The sequence below is a fragment of the Gymnogyps californianus genome, chromosome 12 (assembly GCF_018139145.2).
Source record: "Gymnogyps californianus isolate 813 chromosome 12, ASM1813914v2, whole genome shotgun sequence".
In the NCBI taxonomy this organism is placed as follows: Eukaryota; Metazoa; Chordata; class Aves; order Accipitriformes; family Cathartidae; genus Gymnogyps; species Gymnogyps californianus.
The window spans coordinates 1,543,607-1,566,364 of record NC_059482.1 but is presented as its reverse complement, the minus strand read 5'-3'; the positions used below and the strand labels follow the sequence as shown (position 1 = coordinate 1,566,364).

Sequence of the window (22,758 nt, the reverse complement as noted above, 5' to 3'; positions counted from 1 at the left end):
TGGAGCTTAGCTTTCTCTGCATTTGGAGCTCACGTGTATTTCTGCCATCCTCAGTCCCCCCCACCCTCTCCTGAGGTCTTCTGGTAGTAACTACTTAACTCTGCTTGCCTGCAGGTAGCACTTACTGTTTTACTACTTCAAGCTCTCAGGGGAGTAACCAAAAGAATGGAGGATTCAAAAAGAAGTCTCCGCAGGAGGAGGAGGGTATGTATGTGCCAAAAAGATATTTAACGAAACAAATCATGTGTGTGAGGGGTAAGGGTAGACAGCATGGAAGAGCCACCTTAATGCTTCTGTCTCTGGGTACTGTAAACCTGTACCTGTAACTTACCACCTCTACAAGCCTATGGCTAAGAACAAGTTTGCAGGGGTGTTTTGGCTTAGGTGATGGAATGCTAAGATCTAAGACAGATCATGAAACTGATTCTCTTTCTGTGCCGCTTTGCATCCTATGCAAATAACTTCATTGATGTTTGCCTTAGTTTTGCTGCTTTACAAAGGGGAACAGTAGTATTAACTGAGTTTTGGTTTGGAGGTTCTGTTGTAGAACATTTTGACTTAATAAACTTGTATTAACTAAATTCGGTTCTTTAAGCTGGGTTCTGTTTTTTTCTTATATTTCATTTACCTTCACTGGATGTGTCTCTGCTTCTAGTGATTTACAGAGCTCAAAGTTAAAAATAGATTCCTTAAAGAGTTATTAGCTGTGTTAATAATGGCACTTGCTCAGAATTTTTCTTTTTTAAGTCAGTCCTCCTAGATACTGTTTTTTGCATGTCTTATACTGCCTAAGCCCCAGGCATCCTGCTGTACAGGACTTTTTGAAAATGAGTTTTATGTCACTAAATGTGATCTGGAACCTAGGGATCTACGTGGTGTTCCACCTTACGTTGAGAAGTAGAGGAGTGCCCTCTCTGTACCTTAAGCTTAAGGGGGTGAGGAATTTAATGACACTAATGGGGGGTGGGGGTGCAGGGGAATAACTTTAGTGTACTAGACAAAAACCTTGCATAATTTCTGACGGGCAGTGTTCTGATCCTTGTAGGAGGCACTGTTATCTTCTACCAGTAGGTTCTCACCAAACATTTTTCAAATACGAGTGGATTTGTCTTGGTATTGTTGTCAACTTTCTGCTCTTTGTAGATTGACAACAGCTGCATTCCATTTAAAAAGTGTAATTTGACTCTTCCACATCTGTAAAGAAAATTCTTTGCCTGTTTGTGAGTACGTGCCTCCCAAGAACATGCAAAGATTTTCCAGGCCCTGGATAAGGCATGTTTTCAGACTCTGTGGTGTAGATCTTTAGCTGTGAAGTCCCACAGCTGACGGCATGTCCTGTATCTGCTGGCCTGGTGCGGTGGTTTAAGAAAGGTGTCAGAAGTGGCCCAGGTGAAGGTCTCGTTCTTCTGTCTTGTCAGTAATGCTTGCAGAAGCATAACAGACCTGAGCATTTTCTTCATTTTATGACATTAGTTGATGCTTGCTGGGGCTGGTGATGTCTTGAGTGAGTTTGTGGATGTCTGCTGTGCTGCTTGTTTCCTGGACCTTTGAGTGAGGGATAAACCTGTAGATGGAGGGCTCCAGTCCTTTGTACTGCGAAGGTGCTTAGCATCGTGCTTAAGTCACACAGATTGTAACCTAATTTTATAAATTACATGATAAACTTTTACCTAGGTATCATCAAATAATGTAATAGCTTGGCTTTTCCTTTGTTGTGCTTAAACATAATGGTTGAGTCCTCTTGGACTAAGTAACTTTTGAAGTAAAAGCAGTCAGCTGCTGCTGACTTTTAGCCTGACTTGTGTCATTGCAGTCTCTTTAAGGCAAGAGCGGTGGCTTTGCCGGTCTGATCCATTTAACTGGGTTGCAGTCTTCAATGGGATGCGAGTGCAGGTATCACAGGGTCCTCGTTAAGGAAGTCAGAGCTTAGAGGTTGGGGCCCGTAGTGTTTGCGAGACCACACAGGGTGGCTGTGAGCACAGCGCCTTGAAGTATTGTAGCTGTTAAAATTAGTAAACAGTAACATGCCGTGTTCAGTGGCCTTTTTTCTCTTGTGATTAATGGATAGCTTGACTTTGGGAGGTGGAATGCTACCCCATGTCTCCAGGGGAATACTTGTCTCTGCAGTAATTATTAAAAAGAACTCTTCAAACTGTCACTACAGCCCTTGCAAGATTTTAATCGGAGAGTTCAAATTTGGGGTTAATGGCAAATCATTGCTTCATGGAGGCTTTTTGAGACTAAAAAGCTGGAAGTATTCCCACAGCTGTTGCTTGCAAGTGTCATACCCAGTTACTGGTTCTCATTTACTGAATATTGTGGGGTAGCTTATGGTGCAATATGAATGTTGTACTGCAAAGATAGTCACACTTTACATAAGCTTAGAAACAGATTGATTTTGTCCTTAATTAAATGCAGAATAGAGGAAAGCTTTGCATTGCCTTCTAGCTTTCTAGAAATGGTGGTTTTTTTCCTGAAATTATTCAGCTGTAGGTTAAAGGTCCTAGACAAGTCTAATTCCTAGGAACTGGAGAAGTTGTTTGTGTCAAGATATCTAATGGCCAGCTTTTGCCCTGTGGTGATCTTTTTGTGATTGTATCCTCAGTTATGTGTGCTTTAGAACATATTATATACATCCTCACTCTGTCTGAAATTTAATACAGAAAAGTGCTTTAGCAGTAGCTGACTGACATCTCCAAGGAACTTGCATAGTGATAGATGGACTTTCTTTCTGTCGGTACTCACTTTTCTAGAGTAGTTTCTTTTCTCTATAGAATCTTTTTATTTAGAACTTGCTCAGCTTTTCACGATATTGCCTAGACTAAGGCATCTACATTTTAATGTAGAGGTCGTACTACATATTAATTTTCTTTAATAAGACTGTAGTGGATGTCATCCTGCAGCTTTATGATGAATTGCTTTGTTCTAATAAAGCTGGATCTAGCAGATAACGCAGAAGTGAGGAGATGGCATCGAAGAACAAAGTGGATGGGCTGGACGCAGTGTCTGAGCTTGTCACTGTCTTTTGAAATTATGACCTTATCTGAAAAGCTGCATTGTTTCTATTTAGGAGCAAGCCTTTCCTGTTAAATGTGGAGCAGAGCTAGGAAACGAGTGAAAAATTATGCTGCGTATTTGAAGGACGGAGTACTTTTTTTAGCGTCTGACTCGGTCATATGTTTGTCCCTTGGTTTTGTTGCAGTGTGTGTAGGGTTTAATTGGTGGCTAGTGATAAATGCTAGTGTCAGAACATTTGTTATGAATTTGCAAATAAATCGAATCTGGGCTGCAGCAGGCAGATGCACTAGCAGTCCAGTGGCGCAGAATTAATTTATTTCTGGGTGTAGAATAGTATTTATGTATGCCATGTTGCTGTTGATATTAAATTGTGTATCAAGAACAAGTGCTAAATTATATATTGAGACATCCATATATGACTGGAAAGAGGAGGACATATTTGTTGTCATCTTAACAACTCAAACACTAGCTAGCAGTTGACATTGAACTGTGCTGTGGCAATCCTTTGCAGACCACAGAATTTTAAATTTGCCTATGCAGTGCAAAAAATGTTGGAAGTCTGAAAAAAAGGTTTGGTGGCAAATACTTGAAGTAATCCATCCCTTTTTCTCATGTCATCACTTCGGTATGTCACTAGTACAGTAAAGGCGGGGGAAAGCACATCTAGCATGGGAATCCCTCTTTGATACAGATCCTTAATGTGGACAAGTTATCGAACCTTTTTAAACAGGAGGTTAGTTGTATCGCATGGGAGAAAAATCTGTGCGATTTTGTTAAGACAGTGAGATTGATTTGCAGGGTATTTATATGCATAGGTAGGCTGCATATCATGTCTCCTGTGCTATTTCAGATTTACTGCAAATGCAGATATTTTCTTAGGCAGTAGAAACATTGTTGGTCTCATGATACAGGATGCCAGCAGATCAGGAGCTCACCAGGAAGCAATTATCTCTTATAATACTGTGCTATGTGATTTACCAGTGACACTATGACTCCTGATATTTTTCGGTGGATATGTTAGCAACAGCTTGAGGACTAGGCGGTGTAGAAGCATGTTATATAGAAGTGGACTATAGTCATTCTTGAGTGTGATTTTTAGCAGCAAGGGTCCGACGGCTTTATTTGGCCTATATCCGTATTAGGCCAGGCAAGTGAGATAGTCTCTCATTTTAGAATAGAATGACGTTTGGTGGGATTGTAATGGGTCTAGTGGACTATGACCATCTGAAGTCTCCTTGACCGGATTAGACTGCCTTAAAACAGGAAATGCTGATCAGAGCTCTTCAAAATATGTCTGAGATTGCTGTCTGTCTTTGTACACAATCAATAACTTCTGGAAGTGAGGGGCTTTCTTTGGCTCACTCATGCTTCAATTCCTCCTCTTACAGGAAGCAACAATTAAAGCAAAAGAGGTGATCCTCCATCATCTTCTCTGTAATCTGCGTACGCAGTGCCTCACTGCATGGCTTTTGGGGCATTGGGGAACAGCTGAATATAGCCGCAGCAATGTGATGCAAGCAGGTTTTTTGCTGGCAAAATTTGCCTCCTTCCAGGCAACTGTTAAGTTTACATCTGAGTGCTTGCGCTTTCATAACCAGGCTTTTGACCTGGTGCTGTTTCATGTGTACAGCTGAGGCCCTGTGGTCTGACAGCGTAGAAGCCAGAAAGGTCTGGGAGTGTCATGCAATCCAAAAAACTGACTCACTTGTGTAACCTTGGGCAAGTCACACAACCTCTGTTGTGAGCCAAGCCAGAAAATTGCCTGTGCAATGCAAGTTAGGTACTGCTTCTGAGTCTAGTCCTTCAGGAGAAACCAAACATGCAACAACAACAAAAAAGAAACCAAAAGGTACTGTTGTGTTAATCTTTGACATTTAATTGCCCCTTCTTTGGGTCAGAAAGCTTCGCAATTACATGCTCATTTCTTTTTTTCTCTGATATCTTTTTTCTAAAGAGGATGAGAAACGCAGGAAAAGAGAAAATCAGATGCATCTTGAACGCTTACGGGCACTCCTCATCTTAACTTTCATAGTGCTAATGTTTCGATTCACGGTCAGTGAGAACAGAGAAGGGACCAACATTTCCTGGAACTACTTTGTGAATGAGATGCTGGCAAAGGGGGAGGTCCAGAGAATCGAAGTGGTGCCAGAGAGCGATATTGTGGAAATTTATCTGCACCCAGGAGGAACTCCGCATGGACAAGTTGTGAGTGACTTCCTGCAATTGGAATGAATGATCTTAGAGTATACTGTTGAAAAGAATTGAATTAATGAATATATATGTTTGGTAAAACTCTAGCTGGTAAATTTGCTCTTCATTAATTTTTCCTTTCTTGTATTTGAAGTTCAGGGGATTTCTGTTACTCATCAACCTGGAAACTAAGACTTTTAGTTTAAATTGTGAAAATAATTAATAATGGCCTGGAAAAAAATCTTATGTACGTCTAAAAAACTGGAAAAAGTTTTTTCTGCCAGCTCAGTCTGATATGTGAGAAGGTGTCTAGAAGATTGTAAACTCTTATTACTAGATCTTGTTTCAAAAATTTTCTCCTATTTGGATTTTAGTTTCAAGTGTTCTGTCAGACTCCATCAGACTTCCTTCCTAAATCTTCCAAAATGGAAACAAAGCAAAGTTTGATCACATGTTTACTTCCAGGAGTTGCCACTAAGAATCATTGCAACCTGGCTTGAGAGATTAAAATACTGTTCTTGGATACATCCCATTTTGTTCGGTGACTTACGATCCATTTGCAAACTGCTGGATGAAAATAATTTCTGACAGATACAGAAACAAGATCCAAGAAGTCCAAGTGGAGCCCAAGACACCTCCTTCCCAATGATGTAGTTTTCCATATATAGCACAAAATTTTGTCTGAGCCCAAGGTGTCACTGTAACTGGGTTTATAATACTAACTCCATCCTTCAGCTTGCCTACAAACTTGTTGCATCTCCATGTTTCTAGAGAGCTGAGACTTAGTTCTTGACTTTTATGCTTCCATAAGGTGCTGAAAAGACTAGAGGTGTTCCTAAGTTCATTTGGAGCCCTAGCGTCAGTTATCTGCTCCTGAGTTCATTGATGCAGTATCGAAGGGTGTAACATAAGGCTAACTTTTATCTGACTTGTCGATGTTGTGCACTTCTGCTTATTGCTGTATCCTTATACTACAATACTTATATGCCGCTTTTGATTGCGTGTCCCCAGAACGTTACCCTGTTGTACACAATGCGGGTGGCAAACATTGACAAATTTGAAGAGAAGTTGAGAGCTGCGGAGGATGAGCTGAATATTGATGAGAAAGAGAGAATCCCTGTTTCCTACAAACATCCTGGCTTTTATGGAAAGTATGATATAAATTTGTGCTTACTGTTGATCTTATATTGGAGACAACATCCCTCACTTGGAGAGGAAAGTCACTTTCAATTCAATGTTGTTATATAAATATAGAACAAAAGTGGTCTCAGTTTTGGAGCACTTACCCTATCTTTCAGAAATAGGCATGCTCTAGATGTACCTTAATGTTTCAAAAGCGGGGGTCCCAAGAAGGTGTCTGCAACTGCAGCATGCAGCAGACCGAAATTTTTCGGGTCAGTGTCAGCAAGTGTGAGGAAAGTCTGCTTTCTTGCACAGCTGAGCACTTTTTGTCCTTGTAGTCAAGTATTCAAGTGCAGAGTGTGATAGAAATCCTGACTCAACAAGTGATGTTACACCCAGGTCTGTGGAGAATGCTGGTGATGCAGTAAGCCTCCCCCCGTTAAAATGCTTCGAGGAAGGCTCGTGGTGGTTGTTCAGTCTGTAAAAATAAACACCTAGTTTTGGCCTGCTTCTCCAACAGCTGTAGATCAGAGGACAGTCTGCGCTGGTGCTCGCTCCAGCTGTGAGCCACATACTGAGCAGAGCAGCTTTGACGCTAGCATACAAAATCTCAATGAGAGGAGTACTTCTATTAAACATACAGCCCTTTTCTGTTACCTGAAACCAAGATCCTTTGCTTAAAAAAAAAAAAGAGATGCTCAAAGCTTTTAATTCTGAAATAAGCTGTAATGAGCAAGAAGAGAGAAGATCTGTCAAAAGACTATAGAGCACTGGCTAGGCTTTATTCTGTGCTTTCATATGATGTACTAGTGTTTTGTGGTCATTTGTGGCTGAGGTGGCTTATTCACCCTTCTGTTAAGACCGGCAGCTTGTTTTTGCAAAACAGGATTTATGGGGTCCAGAGTACAAAACAAACCTGTGAAGCTCGCTCGCTGGGCTATTGAACAAGTCCACCACCGTTACACTGGTATAGAAAGATGCTTTCCGTAAGCGTGGGGAGAGACTCCAGCGTTTGGAGAGCTCTCAACTAATTGCTTATTCTAAAGTACTAACGGAGAGATGTAGTGCAGAAGTCCTGTCTGCTAAGTAAAGAAATCCCAATTCCTGACAACAGATAGCATCATGTCGCAACAGTTATCTGCCGAGATGGCGTGGTCACCTACTTGTGCACCATGCAGAGTGTCATCTGCTTTTAGTAGCTCATAGGGTTTGGAGCACAGTGGCTTTCCCAGTGGAGGTGGGGATGGCCAGTGTGTGTAATTCTTCCTCCCAGACACCTTACCAAAATGTGAAACAAATGTCATGTTTGTATATGAATGGATACCTGGACTGGATTTTGTCTAGTTACTTGTCCTCTGAACAACATTTGCACACTTAATACACGGTTTATATGAAGATAAACTTTTTTAATTGATCATGCAGTATGAGACCGTTGGTTGAAATTCAGAACTTGCCCATTTTTTTCAAACTTGTGTATAACAGGAAAAGTAGACTGAACAGTTAGCCACCAACACGAGCTGCTTCCCCTGCCCCTGAAAAGAGATTTTTTTTTTTTTGAAAGATATTACAGGGTCTGAAGTCTCTCAGGAGACTTGATGAACATCCGGAGAATTTCAGAGTCTCAGTCTGGAATTTGAACCTGTGAGGTGCAGACCACTTGCAGCTTGGATTCAGTTTAGTCTGAGATGTGGGCACTTGATGTGTTTCAGAATTAATCCTGTTCGCATAGTTGACAAACTGAAGGTGACACTCAGTTTCCAGTGTTGCCTAGGATCTCTCACCGAGAAGAAACAAAGGCAGCTGAACCCTTGCTTCAGTAAATCACCCCTCTGTGAGAGATGGAACATACATTCCTATTTTAAAGATAAGACAGAGAAGTGTGGTGAGACCAGATGATTTCACAGGCATATGAAGCAGAACAGGGTCCCACAAATCTCAACCTGCCATCTGACATATGATCATTTTTCCTTCTGTTGAAAGCATGCTTTGTTTAGAGCTCACAGGATGTTTGTCCTCAGCGTGTTTGTCTTGTAACTGTATTAGACCTGCAGTGTCATCTCTGCTCCTCATCTCCCTCCTCATGCAATTGGTATTGCAAAGGATCCAGAAAATTGATGATGTTGGTTGCTGTAGCACTTCCTTCTGACATAAAGGACTTCTGAGAGACTTGACCAGGGAGGGCCAACCAGACTAGGTAGAGCAGCCTCTTAATGGGAGACCCGCACTGGGATTTCTGCCAGGATTAGGGGAGTTGGAATCTCCCTAGTGTTGCCGGACGCAGGTCTTCTGCAGTGAGCTCCCTTTGGATGGCCTGCCAGCCCCACCAGATTCTGCTCTGGGTGTGATTTGACTGCCGGAAGGTCCTATTTGTTTTATAAGTAGAAATGCCTCTGAAGAGGATGGTGAGGTTGAATTTCTTCCACAGCTGTAAGCAGTATTTGCCAGTGTCCTCTGTTTAACTTTTTAGGTTATGTAATTGTTGAGGTTTTGGGTTTTTGGTTTTTATATATATATAAAAAAAAACCTGTAAAGGTTCCATTTTCTTAGTCATGTCTGCTCATTGCTGCACTTGTAGCCTAAATGTCAGGACCTTTAAAATACTGAAAATAGCTATGTTGAGTAATATTTACCAAGTCGTGGCCGAACACTTCAATTGGTACCTGTCTTGCTTTTGTCCTTTTAGTGATGTCATTTCCCTGATAGTGACACTTGTGGCTGTGTCCATGTTGTGGAGCATCTTCCGCCTTATTAGGGTTGCAAGCCGGGTAGGAGGATTCAACGCCTTTGTGAGTATCCTGGATCTTGATGTTGTTTTGCAACCTGTGGGTAGTCTTGTCTTCTGCTGGCCTAATCTCCTCCCCTTTGCCCAGCAAAGGCAATGCAGAGTGAGAATTAACTGGTGCCAAGGACTCTCCCGTCTTGACACATCTTGCATCTTTTCCTGTCCCAATCATCTGACTAGATTGTACAGTAACTGGCCTTAGCTGAGGCCCTTTCTTTCCCCAGCGGCAGGAAGGGCTGAGCTCAGTGAATTTGCAGTCCAGTTTGCTCTATTTTCAAAGCTTGTTAATGAGTTGCAGCTGCAGATGGTGTTTTTCGCTGGGTCCTGCCAATATGCCTCCCATACAGCCAGAAGCAGGAATTGCTGCTTTCTGCAAAATGAGTTCTCAATTTATAAAATATGTTCAGATTCTGGATTTCATTATGTGTTGGCCTGTTCCGCTCATGCCACATGCCTCACTTGCAACATCAGTCAAATCTCCTCCTCCCCTCTTCTACCCTTGCCTGGATCAGCTGATGAAACTCTGTAGAAATCAGCCCGGGGTGCACTGCCGTTGACCGCAGGGATTTGGGGATGAAAATATGGTGTATTCAGTACCTCGTTAGATTTCCCACTCAGTCTCCTCTGCAGTTCTCTTCTGGCTTTGGGATTCTCTTTACACAAAGGGATGCAGCTGCTCAGAGGAGAAAAATATTTTAAAGAAGTGTTGAGTAATGAGAGCCTTGAGGACTAGGTTCTGTCCTTGCATAAGTGGGGACAGCTAGGCCCTGCATGTTTAACTCTTCATTTGGATAAGCTGATGTTTCTGGGGCCTGAGAAGCTATAAACTTTCTTCTCAAAGAAAAAAAAAAAATTCCCGGGTAGCTGTTTTCAGTAGAACATAATGAGCAGTTACAAGTAGGGCATTTAACTAAATTCTTGTTTTGACTGTCACTGTGGCTTAACACACACCAGGAGACTGAAATGTGGTGTCTGTTAAATTTGAGAACCTATAGTTCTGTCCTGGGTTGTGTTGCAGTAGAAACCAGTGGCAGCATCGGACAATGGTGCAAAGTGCTTATATGCATTTACAAGACAGTATTGGTAATTATTTACCACTGACAATTATTTACCATCAATACATAGTCCTCAAAACTATACCTATCCCATGTGTATTAAGGATCAGAGCGTTTAGAAGTCAGGGAGAAGATCCAAAATAAGGTTTTGGGCATTCTGCACATTTTGAATAAGTATCCCTGCCTGGTCTACATGGAATTTTGACCTGGACTGTGTTGGGACTATTACTGCAGGTTTATTCTGTCTCTTCCCAACATGTGGATAAATAAAGTTTGAGTCAACAATCCAGCTGTGAAGTGTTTCCAAAGCAAAAGTTAGTAAAACACCAATGCTTGGTGGGCATTTTAGTGTTGTTTGTTAGGGGCAGCTTGTACCTGTGCTGTGCTGTCTCCCAAAGTATAGCAAACAGCCTTTCCAGACTGTTGCCTTGTCCGAAGTCAGAGCATGTCTTCAGTACTTGTGCTGCCTTTCACAGAACCAGTTGAAAATGGCTCGTTTCACCATCGTGGATGGGAAATCTGGAAAAGGGATTGGCTTCAAGGATGTAGCGGGAATGCATGAGGCGAAAATGGAAGTCAAAGAATTTGTGGACTATTTAAAGGTATATAAAAGTAGAACAGAATAAGTGCTTGCTACCCATCTTCTGGGATAGATGGCTGACCGGGGGAGGAGGGTATATTCTTCTCTTCATCCTCCACGATACTGAGGAGCCTCTGTTTAAATAAGCTGACAGCTTTTTGTGCTGTGATCAGCATGACTCAATCTCTATATTTCCAATTCCTTAACAGCAGTGCATATGTGGCAGCTCAGAGTTGCTCAGGCTGAAAACAGTATCGGGAAGCTCTGGGAGGCCATACTCTTGTGCAGATGCTTCGTGTGAGCTGTGGATCTGACAGAGCTGTATTGTTCTTGCAGAGTCCTGATCGCTACCTTCAGCTTGGGGCTAAAGTGCCCAAGGGTGCCTTGTTGCTTGGACCACCAGGCTGTGGAAAGACGTTGCTGGCGAAGGCCGTGGCTACAGAAGCACAAGTGCCGTTTTTGGCCATGGCGGGCTCTGAGTTTGTGGAGGTGATAGGAGGTAAGCTTCTCAGGAGCAAGGGGGTAGACAGAGTTTTAGCCTGTCTTTGCATGGGGAGGATGAGTTGGATATTTCTAACAAAAATACAAAAGGTTTTCAGTGGTAGAGAGTACTTAATTATGTAGTACCTAAAATGCATGCCCTCTGAATTGCTAGTTGTTTCTTTCTGACAGTGTGCAGCCATGGTTCTTCACCTGAAAGCATTAGCTCTGACTTCCCTGTACCTATTATTAAAGCCACTGACTGAGGCTTCCTTCCTTATCAAAGAATGCTGATGGATTTTCTGCTGCTCCCTGCTGATGGGGAAAGTATGGCGCTTTGTGCCTTGGGATTTCCATCTTCCTCCTTTTCTTCCTTCCTCCTAGATCTTTTGAGACCTGACAAGGGTCAGTGTGCAGGAGCATGCTGAATATTTCGGCTTCTGACCTGTGGAAGGAACAGGAGTTCATGTTAGGAGCTGGCAGCAGACCTCCTCTTATATCAGCTGTAGGAGTCTCTGCAGCTTTGGGAGCTCAGTTAAAAGCCAGCACGCTCCAGGAGCAGTGCCTAAGGACTAAACATACGAGTCCTGTGGCTATTTCTTTGTCCTGGGAGTATTGAGAGAGGGACTGTCGTATACTGAAGGTTTGTCAGGTGTCTCGCTGGGGCTAGTATTCCTATTCTCTGCTGTACTAACAATTTTAGCTATGGGGCTTATTTCTTCTTCCCTTCCCTTATAGGTCTTGGAGCTGCCCGAGTTCGGAGCCTCTTCAGAGAAGCCCAGGCTCGTGCACCCTGCATCGTGTACATCGACGAAATTGATGCTGTGGGCAAGAAGCGCTCAACCAATATATCTGGATTTGCCAATGCTGAGGAGGAGCAGACCTTAAACCAGCTGCTGGTGGAAATGGATGGTCAGTATTTCTCTCTGCCTCTCAGCAGCTGAGCCCTTATCACCTTAGAGATCCAAGCTGTTGGCCTGTACATCTTTTTCCTGCTTGAACTTGCCATGCCTCTTTAGCGTTCTTTTCTTGCTGAAGTAATTACTATTGCATTGAAACAAACCTCATTCCCCTCTTCCCTGGGACAAGGCTAGCTTGCACTTCGCAGCCTGTGCAGGAATAAGCCCAGAACTACAGCTTGGTCGTGTCCTTGCTAAAAGACTGTCTGTACGACAAGTGATAACTGTGTTTCAGACTGCTGCTTAGTGAAGGGGCTGTGGCCCTGAAAGTCAGGATGTGTTTTTCCTATGTGGACACCAGCGTGGCCTTGGCTGGCCTTGCTCTGGTTTCAGAGGTGATCGTATCACTCACTTGAAGTGGGTCCTTTCTCTGTTCTTTCTCCCTTTCACCAGCTGCTGCACTGAGTACAGAGGAAAAGCAGCAGCAGCAGCTGCTCTTCAGCACAGGGTTTGTGGAAGTGGTGTGCCCAGTACTTGCTTCACGCTGACCCAGGCTTTCCTGCAGAACCCTTAGGAATCTCCTCAAGCACCAGTCTGAACCCATGTACCCCATTAGTCCCTGTTTCTGAAGGCCCTGTAGCATATCTCTCTTCATCTGTCCCTTAGTTAGGCAGGACTGCTCCAGAGCTGATGGTGCCTAAGGAAGTAACTGGGCTCAGGATGGATCTCTGAGTATGTGCTGTGACTAAGTTGTGGAGATAACCCTCTTGAAATCTAGACATTTATATAGGCTTTTAAGGGTTTGGGGCTAAATCTAGTAAATTTTAAAACCCTAGAGCCAACTGGTTTTGTGACTTTACTGAAGACCCTGAGTCAGAAGAGAGTGTAGTGTCACATCCAGAGTGAATTTGCACCAGCAGCCACGTAAGCATCCACCTGCTAATAAAATCAACTGAAAATGTGCATTAGAGATCATGGCTGGCAGAGGGCAGCAACCCCAAAGGCTCTTACTGTAGTAAATGGCTTCAATTCGGGAGTATGTTTTCCCACTGGCAATTGGAGAAGAATTATTTACAGTACTGGAGAACCAAAAGAAAATGAATTGGCAGGAAGGGCACTGCTGTCTGTAGAGGGTAACATTTAGGTCCACCTGTCCATTAAATGGTGTTGGATACTTGCTGTATGCCGTCTAAGACAGGTGGCGGTTTAAAGCCTGTTAAGGTTTAAAGTTTAGTTGTCCCAGAGGGACATAAGCAATGTAATATATCAATTCTTCCATCCTTTGACTCATTCTTGTGTTGTTTGCCTGACTACAGGATCCCTATCTAAACAGGGAGAGATAAGCTTTGCAAACAAGTCCTGGTTTGATGCCATACTTCTGGATGGTTTCTGGCTGTACTGTATCTGGAATCGGCCCTTTTCTCAGACACTTTCACACAAGTGCCAAAAAGAATGATCCTTCGGCTATTCTTAGTCATAATTCTGTCAGAGCCTGCAGCACTGACCCAACTTGTAATGTTTCTGTTGCTAAATCTTATTATTGCAGAGCAGGGCAAGGAATAATTAATTACCTGCCCATCAAGGAGCGTTTGTATCAGTCTGCTGTTTTGTGGGACAGAGCCGCCTTTTCCCTTGACTGTAACCGTGACACTTGTTGTCTCATCGGACTCTTCATATGAAAAATTAAAAGCCATCCTACACTAAAAGCATCCCTCTTTCTCCAGGCCTTCTTAAAGGGGTTAAAACTGCTTTCTTTTTTACTGCATGTTTGCAGTGAAATGGGGATGCAGCCCTGCTGAAGTAGAGCACGTCCTACGGTTCAGCAGCAAGGCTTCTGGAGATTGCTCTGGAGTCAACTCTCCCTTTTCAAGGAGAGAAGCTGGGACTTGTAAAAATGCTTTGAGCAAAGGGTAGATGTTCCTCCGTACTGCACACAAGATGATCTATAATTCTGGATCTCTGCCCTTGCTGCAGAAGGAGGAGAAATAGTAAGCAGGAGCACAGCATGGTACAGACAGCGTAGAGTGGTCCTGCTGTACAGAGACCCTCTAGGCCTCTCTGCTTCAGCACAGGTGCCATCAAGTTTTTGAAGGAGAGGAATGAGCTTTAAGTAGGTCCTAAACAACCAGACAGAAATCTGGTTATCAGAGGAACATGCTTGAAACACACAATGCTACGTAGATACCAGAAATCACCTTAAATACATGTATGCAGTTCCCTGGGACTTTGCACATGCACTAACTTCAGCAACTTGGCCAAGTGTGTGAATATACTTGGAGTGAGTATAACTGTTTACAGCTGTATCTGTATAGTAGATGGTCTCAACAGAAAAGGCCAGTAGTAACACACAGAACAGCGATCCTGGCTTGGTTTTTTTGTTTTTTCCTGACAGTTGTAGGGTGAGCTGGCAACAGGTTAACACTCATTAAATGTGTCTGCTCAGGGATATGTAGTCAGTACAACCCACATCTCTAGACTAAAAATGAAAATGTCTGATTTCCTCCAGTCTGTAGAAATTAGGCATGATTTCTAGAGCGTTTTCTTGGTGAGTCTCAATTCAGAAATTAGGGTACAACTCTATTGGAAAGTGAGTTTAGAAGGTAAATATTATCCTCAATATGTACTTTAGTAGTCCCTTGTTTGCTGTGTGCTGCCTCACTTATTTTTAAATTTATATTGTCTCATTATTTATTCGTGTCTCATACAGATCATGTACTAAGTCCTTCATTTTGCTCAGTGCTTTGTCAAACACAGTCTAAAAAAATAGCCCAAGGAGTTTACAGTGTCAAATGGGAGACAGCTGGCAAGGACTGTCAGGCTAGTACAAGAAACGTGGACTTACAGTTGGCTTGTACTCTTCAGCAGTGATCTTGGCACATGTGACTGAAATGTTATCTAACTGAGCATGTTACCTGAACGAACACTGAAGTGCTACGTACATCATGGCAAAATAGTTTTCAGGAAGATAGTGAATAAGGTTTTTTAGGAGGTTAACAGTTCTACCCAAGCACAAGCGGAGGAGTGGTGTGTGTTTGTAATGAGCAAGCCTTGAAATGGAAGGTTGAGAGCTCTGTTTTAGCTGTCTTTAGCTTAAATTGATGGTTGAAGTTCTGCAAGGCAACACCATAGAACCGAGTTAGCTATTAATTTGAAAAAAAATCGTGCACAAAAGTAGATCTGTGAGTCATCAGCGGTGATTGTTGAATTTGTGTGTTCAAATGAGATTACTCAGAGGTAAGGTAGAGGAAGAAAAGGAGGGTCAGCTATATGGAACCTGCTCTGCAGGCTGGAGGAAGGATGAGGACACCAAGAAAAAAGCCATTATGCTAAGCTGTATGGGATGAATGTGCAGTTTGATACTCGGTAATTCTGGTACGCAGATTTTTGAGTAATTGTAGTGCTCTTCCTACAAGCGACTTTGGCTTCCTTCACTCTGACAGCTTTCTTCGTGTTCTGGAAGCCCCAGGAGTCTGGTGGGAGAAGGGGAGGGACTGGAGGGAGCCTGTATGTACAAAAGCTGTTTTTAAAACCAGAGCGACACATGTACTCCAGTCTTTGTCAAAACAGGTGCCTGGTTTGAATAGTGAATCTTCCCTCACAAACTGCGAGTGAGCGGAAGAGGAGTGTGACCCAAATATCTCCTCTGTTCTGAATGCATTTGAGAGGAGCTTGACAGTCCTGGGCTGATCTGTGCTTTGTGAATGAAAATGCAGGACATCTTTTGGTAGCAGCCCTTCACCTGAAGTCTTCAGACAAGACCTCTCCCCTGATCTGGGCTGTATGCACATTTCTGACCCCGAGGCTTCCCTCACGAAGGTGGCCCCGTTTCAATGACACTGTTCACAGATGATGTCCAAAAGGCTTTTGAACAAGTGGCTAGAGAATTACACAGTGTAATCATGCAGATGAGATGCCCATCAAAGTAGTGCTGTGTCAGTGGGGAGCAGAGCACTTGCCAGTTCAAGTGGACCCTTCTTTCCTTTCCTTTTTGAAGTGGCTTCATTAGTAAACATTGTAGATATGAAGGCTCTCTTTAGGCTAAATTTTCAGAGCTGTTTTTCATTTGTTGATGTGACTGAGGTGGTGTTTTTGTAGACTGTTCCTTTGGCTGATCTTTGCCTGTGGAAGCCAAAGCCTGTGACATGCCAGGTGATGTTGCATTGGGAACAGTAATACAAATCGGAGGCTGCCGTTGTAGATTTCTTGGAGCAGCGTTTCACACTGCTGGGTACAGGCTTGAGAGCAAGTGGGGCAGAAGCTGATGTGAGGAGGATGCTCTCAGTGGTTCTGGGTTTTTTTTATATTTGTTCTAATAGTCAGACCTATTTTAAGAAAGTCTTCCCAGCTGCAAAGCAGATAAGGTACTGTACCATTTAATCCTGCCGTGTGAATGAAGCTTGCTATCCCCCAAGTGCCTGTCAGTCTCTCTGCTTGTTTATCACACTCCAAAGTGCAGTGTAATACATGCCTGAAGAATGGCTGGCTTCATCCTCGCCAGGACCTTATTTAGACAGCATCCTGCAGGGAGGAGGAATTGAGGTTTGCTATAGCGCAAGCTGACAGAGCCAGTCCTCTGACTTACCTGTAACCTTAATCTCTCTGCTGAGCTCTTGTACGCTGACACATTTGGCAGCTCTTCTGGTAGAGCTGGAGAGAGCTGAAACTCACCCAGCTTACGTGCATAAAGCTGCCTCTCTGCAGCGTGTGACTTGGCAGCGAAGGAAGCACATGGGACTAACGCATCCTTTCCCTGGGAAGGCTGCTGTATGCCAGGGCTGTTGAATCTGCTGTAAGCAGGTGACTCATACCCAGGGGCCTGTGGGCACCTGGTGGAATGTAATAAATAAGCGGTGTGGTTCAGTGATTCAACATGATCTCTGGCTCCCCACCCAAGCAGCACAACCGCCTGCCCCTTTCTGCCTTCCTCCAGCTGCTCGTGCTCTGGCTTCCCCAGGAAGCCCTGTCTGCCTTTGATGCCTCCATACTGCAGGCTGCTCTCGCGCAGCCTGTAAATCCTGATGCTCCCTTCATCTTTAAGACCTGGAGACAAAACCTTCTCTGACTGTGGCTTGAGCTAGTGTATGCTAATCATCACTGCAAAGCTCTTTGGTTGCATTTTGTGTCTGCCCACATGTCTGTGGTGTAAGTTCTGCAGGGTTGGTCTTTGCACTGCTCTGCAGGATGCCTGGGTGCCTTCTGAGTGATAAAAGATGAGTGAGAAGACAAAGATCAAATCATGCTGTAACATGCCCCTTGCTGGGTGGCAAGGCTATCTCCTCTCTGCATTAACCTGAGCTGGTCAGAAGAAAGCCTGTCCCTTCCCTGGTGATCCTGGTGGCCTGTCTGTGACTGAAGGCTAAAAGTAAATGAAAGCTGACAGGGCTTTCCACGGAAATACTTGGGAGGGAAAGGCTGTTTCAGCTAGCAAACATTGTTTGTAGAACCTGGAGCTAAAGGAGCAGGAATTGACTTAAGCCTGGGGGTGAGAAGGCATCTCCTAACTCATCAGAATAGACAGATTCTGTTCTGGTTTCTAGTTGGAGCCATTTCCAAATGTGGCAAAAGGAAGGGGGAAAAAAGTTTTAAGCCAAGGCTTATTAAGTAAATGAAAAGGGAATTTCAGTGTATCCGTGATGACCCGAGAGTGGCCTGGGTGACTTGGGAGGTTCCTTCCTGTCTTGTGCTCCTAGCTGAAGAGGACGCTTTCTCAGCCTCAGCTGCCCCAAAGGATGCTGTGAACACCCTCTGGCTTTGTGATAAAGCTGCGCAAGACATTCTCTGCATCCTGCCCTGCCCCATCCCTTTGTGTGCTTGTAATGCAGTATCTGTGATGGTGAAAACCTTCACCTTTGTTTTTGCTTGTTTTTCTACAGGAATGGGGACCACCGATCATGTCATAGTGCTGGCTTCCACCAATCGTGCTGATGTCTTGGATAATGCTTTGATGAGACCTGGGAGGCTTGACAGGCACATCTTTATTGATCTTCCAACACTCCAGGTATATTCCACCTACTGCCCTGTCCTTACCATAACGCTAATGACTAAGGTGTCCCAGTCCTTGCGGGTGATTCACTGGCCTGGCAAAGGCTGAGCTTGGGGAAGATAGAGATGGTAAGCTTCTGTTTGCCTTTATTCTTATTTATGTGCTCTAAATCAGGGATTTGACATGCTAATGCAGTTGCTTGTTTCTCTGAAATGACAACTCACTGTTTTTAAGTGTCTCTACTCTGGTAGGAGCTTTGGCAGTGAATTCTTCTGTGAGGTTCTCTTTGCCATGCAGATGCAAAACTATGTTTGTGTCTTCGCTCCAGGAAATTGGGAACCACGTTATTGGCAAGTTGGCTTGTGTGAGAGCTTAAATTGTCATGCGCCTTGAGCACCATTTGTTGTGTAGGTTTATTGTCCTCACTATCCCTGTAAGGCTCCTCATTTTCCTTTAGGCAACCTGTTAAGTGACTTTCTCTCTCTGAATGCTTTTTAAATCCACTTACTAGGAGTCTTCCATGTCCTCTGTGTTGACATTTGTAGCAGAGTTTTGGGAATAGGCTCAGCTGCAGTAAAGATCTGTCTGCTCTGCCAGCGCAGGCTCTTCTTCTCCCATCTGTGCTTTACTGTCGTCCTCAGAGTTTTCAGTTAAAATACCTTAAATGCCTGATAGAATCTGGCACCGGAAGCATGAACTGTGCAGCTGCCCTGAAGGAGGAAGGGGAAAAACCCTGGCTACTGAGCCCATTGTTTTAATCAGGATCTCCTGGACCAGCCGAATGAGTCACTCCCTGGCTACTTGCCAGCCGTCATCTCGCCCCCACCTTCGTCTGGGAAATGGTCGCAGGCTAAGTAGCTGGTAGTTGGGGTTTTCAGTTTGCGGTGTGCGAGGGAGCAGGTAGAGGCAGTCGGAGCTCCTTCCTGCGAGTGCTTTTATGGTAAGAGAAAAGTTAAGACAGATCAGAGTGAAAGTTAGGAGTGGAGAGTGGCCCTGAGAGAGAAAGCAGTGACTCACGGTAAGCCTCCGTACATCTGTTCTGAATTTGAGAGCTGGGTGTTTATCAGGGCTCCTGTAGCACTAAAACGCTGTAAGGACAGCCCTGCCCTCTGGTGGCAATGTCACCGTCCCCGCTGCCAGAGGTCTGCTCCTCCCCTGCTCCCTGCGATGGACAGCACTGAAGCTGCCACGTTGTGAAGGCTTGCTGGGCTCAGGTGTTCTGTGTTCTTTACAGGAGAGGAGAGAGATCTTTGAGCAGCACCTGAAGGGTCTCAAACTGATCCAAGATGCCAGCTTCTACTCACAGCACCTTGCTGAACTGACTCCGGGCTTCAGCGGTATGACATATGGTGTCCTTGTGGGCCTGCTCTGCCTGCTTCTACGCTAGTTCTGCGGTTCAAGCTGGAGCTTCTTGGTTGCTTGGTTTTAACAGGGTGTTTTGGTCTAAAGGGCTTTTTTCTTCAAGCCTTCTCCATCTCTGTGGAAATAGTGGGAACCTAACCAGCTCCCTGGTCAGCTCTGATGAGCAGTTGTTCATGGCTATTTTCAATCTTCTGAAACTTCTGGGACTAGCAGGGTGTGGGGGTAGGGAAAATACACTTTTATAGTGCCTGAGTTCCTAATTCCTAAGGGGAGGAGCCGCTGCTCATGCTCCTGTCCAAGCTGTTGTTGAGGATGAGATGTTGCACTTCAGAGGAAAGACTCTTAAGTTGATATATGTTACCAGGAAAGCTATAGGAGGAATGAATAGCAATTACTTTGTTGGTCAGAGGAGAAATTGGACAACTCTGCCTGGCTCCTGCATTGAGCCTGTTTCCAGGGTAGGTCCCTGGGAGTTTGAAACAGTGCTGAGCAAGGGGCTCCAGAGTTCCTGTTTATGTGGAGTTCCTGGAATATCCTTTCTGGATTTCCCCTCTAACAGGCCCCAGCACACTGCCTCTTCGTGACTTCTTTCAGCAGCCCCCCGCCACCATCACCCCCACACACAAACTCAGAACAGATGTTCTTTCTCTTCCGCACAGAGGTTGTGTGGCTGCTGTCTGAACAGCGCGGCAGCCCATGCCAACCCCACTGCCCACGCCACTCCCCTGTTGCCTGTTAATTGATTGCTGAACTCTGTCCTCTGTGTGGCAACGCAGCGTTTATTGCCAAGGCAGTTGTATTGTTCAAATCCAACATAAACACCATGGACTAGGTTTGCTCTCTGTTCCCAAGGAACAAAAAAGTGCAGGCTATTTGACTTCCTTAGGTCCTTCTCCAGATTTGTTCTTGCCTCTTCTGTCCTCTGAAATCTGTCACATAACAAATCCAATGTAATTCTAGTAAACTCTTGCCTACAGGAGCTGACATAGCAAATATATGTAACGAAGCTGCTCTTCATGCCGCTAGAGAAGGTCACAAATCCATTGATACTTTCAACTTCGAGTATGCTGTGGAAAGAGTCATTGCAGGTAAGTGATGCAGCCATTTCTGTTGTTGTCTGTACCACGTTTCTTGAGAGAAGGCTCAGGTGAGTGGGTTACATTCGCGGAAGACAGATGGGTCCTAACTGTGCTCTGTCCTGTAGAGCTGTCCTGAAGGTCTTAGGTGCCATAGTCACAGAAAGTTCTCCGAACAAGACCCCAAATGGATCTGTCTTCCTGAATCTGCAGGCAGCCTGAACCCGTAGCTCAGGGAAGATGGCCAGTAGCAAAACAGTAAAGAGGGGAATTCAAATCTGTATGGCTTTTTTAGTTGAAAAAGGTTTGTTGTTTGGTGTTCTCTTTTTTTTTTTTTTTTGAAGTGGAAGTATCTCTGGGTTTTTCTTGCTGCTCTGGACACCTGCTACATAAACATGAATAGCAAATAGGCTATGCATCCTCAACAGCAAGAAATTTTTCTTTTTGGCCTCAAAGCCAAAAGGCTTTGATGAAGTGGCAGAATAAACTGCAAGACAGTAGAGTACTGTTCTCCCTCTGAGAACATCCTGTCGGCCTTTCCCTGTCGCTTGTGCGATTGCCAGCAGAAGAACCTCTGGAGATTACCCTGCAGCAGTATATTATGGGGGGGGCGCAAAAAGAGTTCCCAGAACTCTTGACTTCACCTGAGGGATTTGAATCTGGTGGGTTTCAGTCTGAACCTCCCTGTAGCCAAGCTGTGGTTTTCATAATCGGACACTTAACTGCTTCCAGGCTGCAGTGTCATTACCGGGCTGTGAGCCTGGGCATACAGACTGGCATTCTGTCCTTCTCTTAGCAGAGTGTGTGGAACAGGATGTTTGTACTGGGTCAATTATTTCCTGATCCTGGAATTTAGTCCTGAGTGTTTGGTTTATCAGAAAAGGCCTAAACAATTCCTCATTTAACAGAGAACTTTTGAGAAAATTCCTGACAGTTTCACCTGCCTCTTAAAAACAAAACCCTTGGAGTGCTTTGGGTAACTGTGGCCGCACTTGCACAAAGCCCAAACCATACTCAGCAAGCTCCCAGGAGTGGACCGCCAGATGACTCTAGTTCTAATGCAGAAATCTTCATCAGCCAGAGCAAACGTGCTTTACTTTCCCATCCGCAGGAGAGAAAGCACCAAACTTGCAGGGATTCACTGGGCTGTTCTTTCTGAATTCCACCCTTGCCTTAGTTCCCCGGACTTGGAAGATAAGGCTAAAAGCAAGTGAGGCCACAGGGGATGTGTAGCAGAAGGGATATCTGGGATTAATGTGGTGGGGCATTGCAGGGCATGGGCTTCGGCAGTTTCGCTGCTGACAAGCTGACTTGCTTCACTGAGGCTCTGTGGCGTGTAGGAGGCCATAAAGTCTGTTGCTTAATCGGATTCTTTCATATTAGCAGGACCTGGCTATTTTTTGTAGACTGAGTCTAAAAGACCCCAACCACCCTCCAGGCCCATATATTAAATGTACTCTTGCCATGTAATAGGAACGCTTCTGGGTTTCACAATCCAGAGGGCATTTCAGTTGCTATAAAAGCTTTTCTTGAAGGAAAGAAGATATTACTGTGCTTTCCATTATAAGCTTCTGGTTTTAATAAGAGTGGTGTGGAATCAAAAGAGAACTTTGCAAGTCCAGAGACCCTGTCAGCCTTAAAGCTTTGTGTTGCTGTAAGGGAGGAGTAAGAACTTCTCTCTGTGGTAGTCCCCATTGTGTTTTTAGTTTGGGAACAGAAAGCAGTCAGTAAGTCAGGTCTCCTGGGAGTGAGGGAGGAAACCTGCTGAGTGCACAGAGGCTTTTAGGGGTTGTCTTTAGAAGATGTAGTGGAGCCTATTTTCTTGGTAGGGTTTGTGTACACTGTGTAAGGCCAGCAAAGATGCACCAGAGTTGTTTCCTGGGTTGTTTGTCTCATAAATGTGATAAGTAGAGGCCTTCAGAGAACTTTCCTGCCTGGAGATTACTTTATGAAGAAAAAGAAATCATCTTTGTAGGCACACTGTGTGCTATTGTGAAGAGTGCAGTCCCTCCCTCCTTGGTGGGCTGACAGAGGAATGCTTCCAGAATTTAAGTGTGTATGTGTATATATACATCTTTCTACGGAAAGAGACATACAGGCACATGCGCACACCCTGCTGAAGGCAGGGTAAGGGACTGACTGATGAAAATCAAGGCTGTTGCAATTAATCTGCTATTCCATCACCATCATGCCTTGCGGGGCACAGTGGTT

At 44.3% G+C, this 22,758-nt stretch overlaps 1 protein-coding gene across 2 annotated transcripts in view; it reads left to right on the top strand.

The window, feature by feature from the left end:
* SPG7 (SPG7 matrix AAA peptidase subunit, paraplegin) overlaps window positions 1-22,758 on the top strand; it is a 33,598-nt gene that overhangs the window by 3,034 nt on the left and 7,806 nt on the right. For both annotated transcript variants that reach the window (XR_007767142.1, XM_050903772.1), the window contains exons 3-12: window positions 115-204; window positions 4,973-5,223; window positions 6,220-6,359; window positions 9,014-9,116; window positions 10,644-10,769; window positions 11,084-11,246; window positions 11,966-12,139; window positions 18,000-18,124; window positions 19,344-19,446; window positions 20,449-20,559. Coding sequence is in view for 1 of the 2 variants with exons in the window: in XM_050903772.1 (XP_050759729.1) it covers window positions 115-204; window positions 4,973-5,223; window positions 6,220-6,359; window positions 9,014-9,116; window positions 10,644-10,769; window positions 11,084-11,246; window positions 11,966-12,139; window positions 18,000-18,124; window positions 19,344-19,446; window positions 20,449-20,559 (1,386 nt within the window). In the remaining variant the exon portion in view is untranslated. The remainder of the gene's footprint in view (window positions 1-114; window positions 205-4,972; window positions 5,224-6,219; window positions 6,360-9,013; window positions 9,117-10,643; window positions 10,770-11,083; window positions 11,247-11,965; window positions 12,140-17,999; window positions 18,125-19,343; window positions 19,447-20,448; window positions 20,560-22,758) is intronic.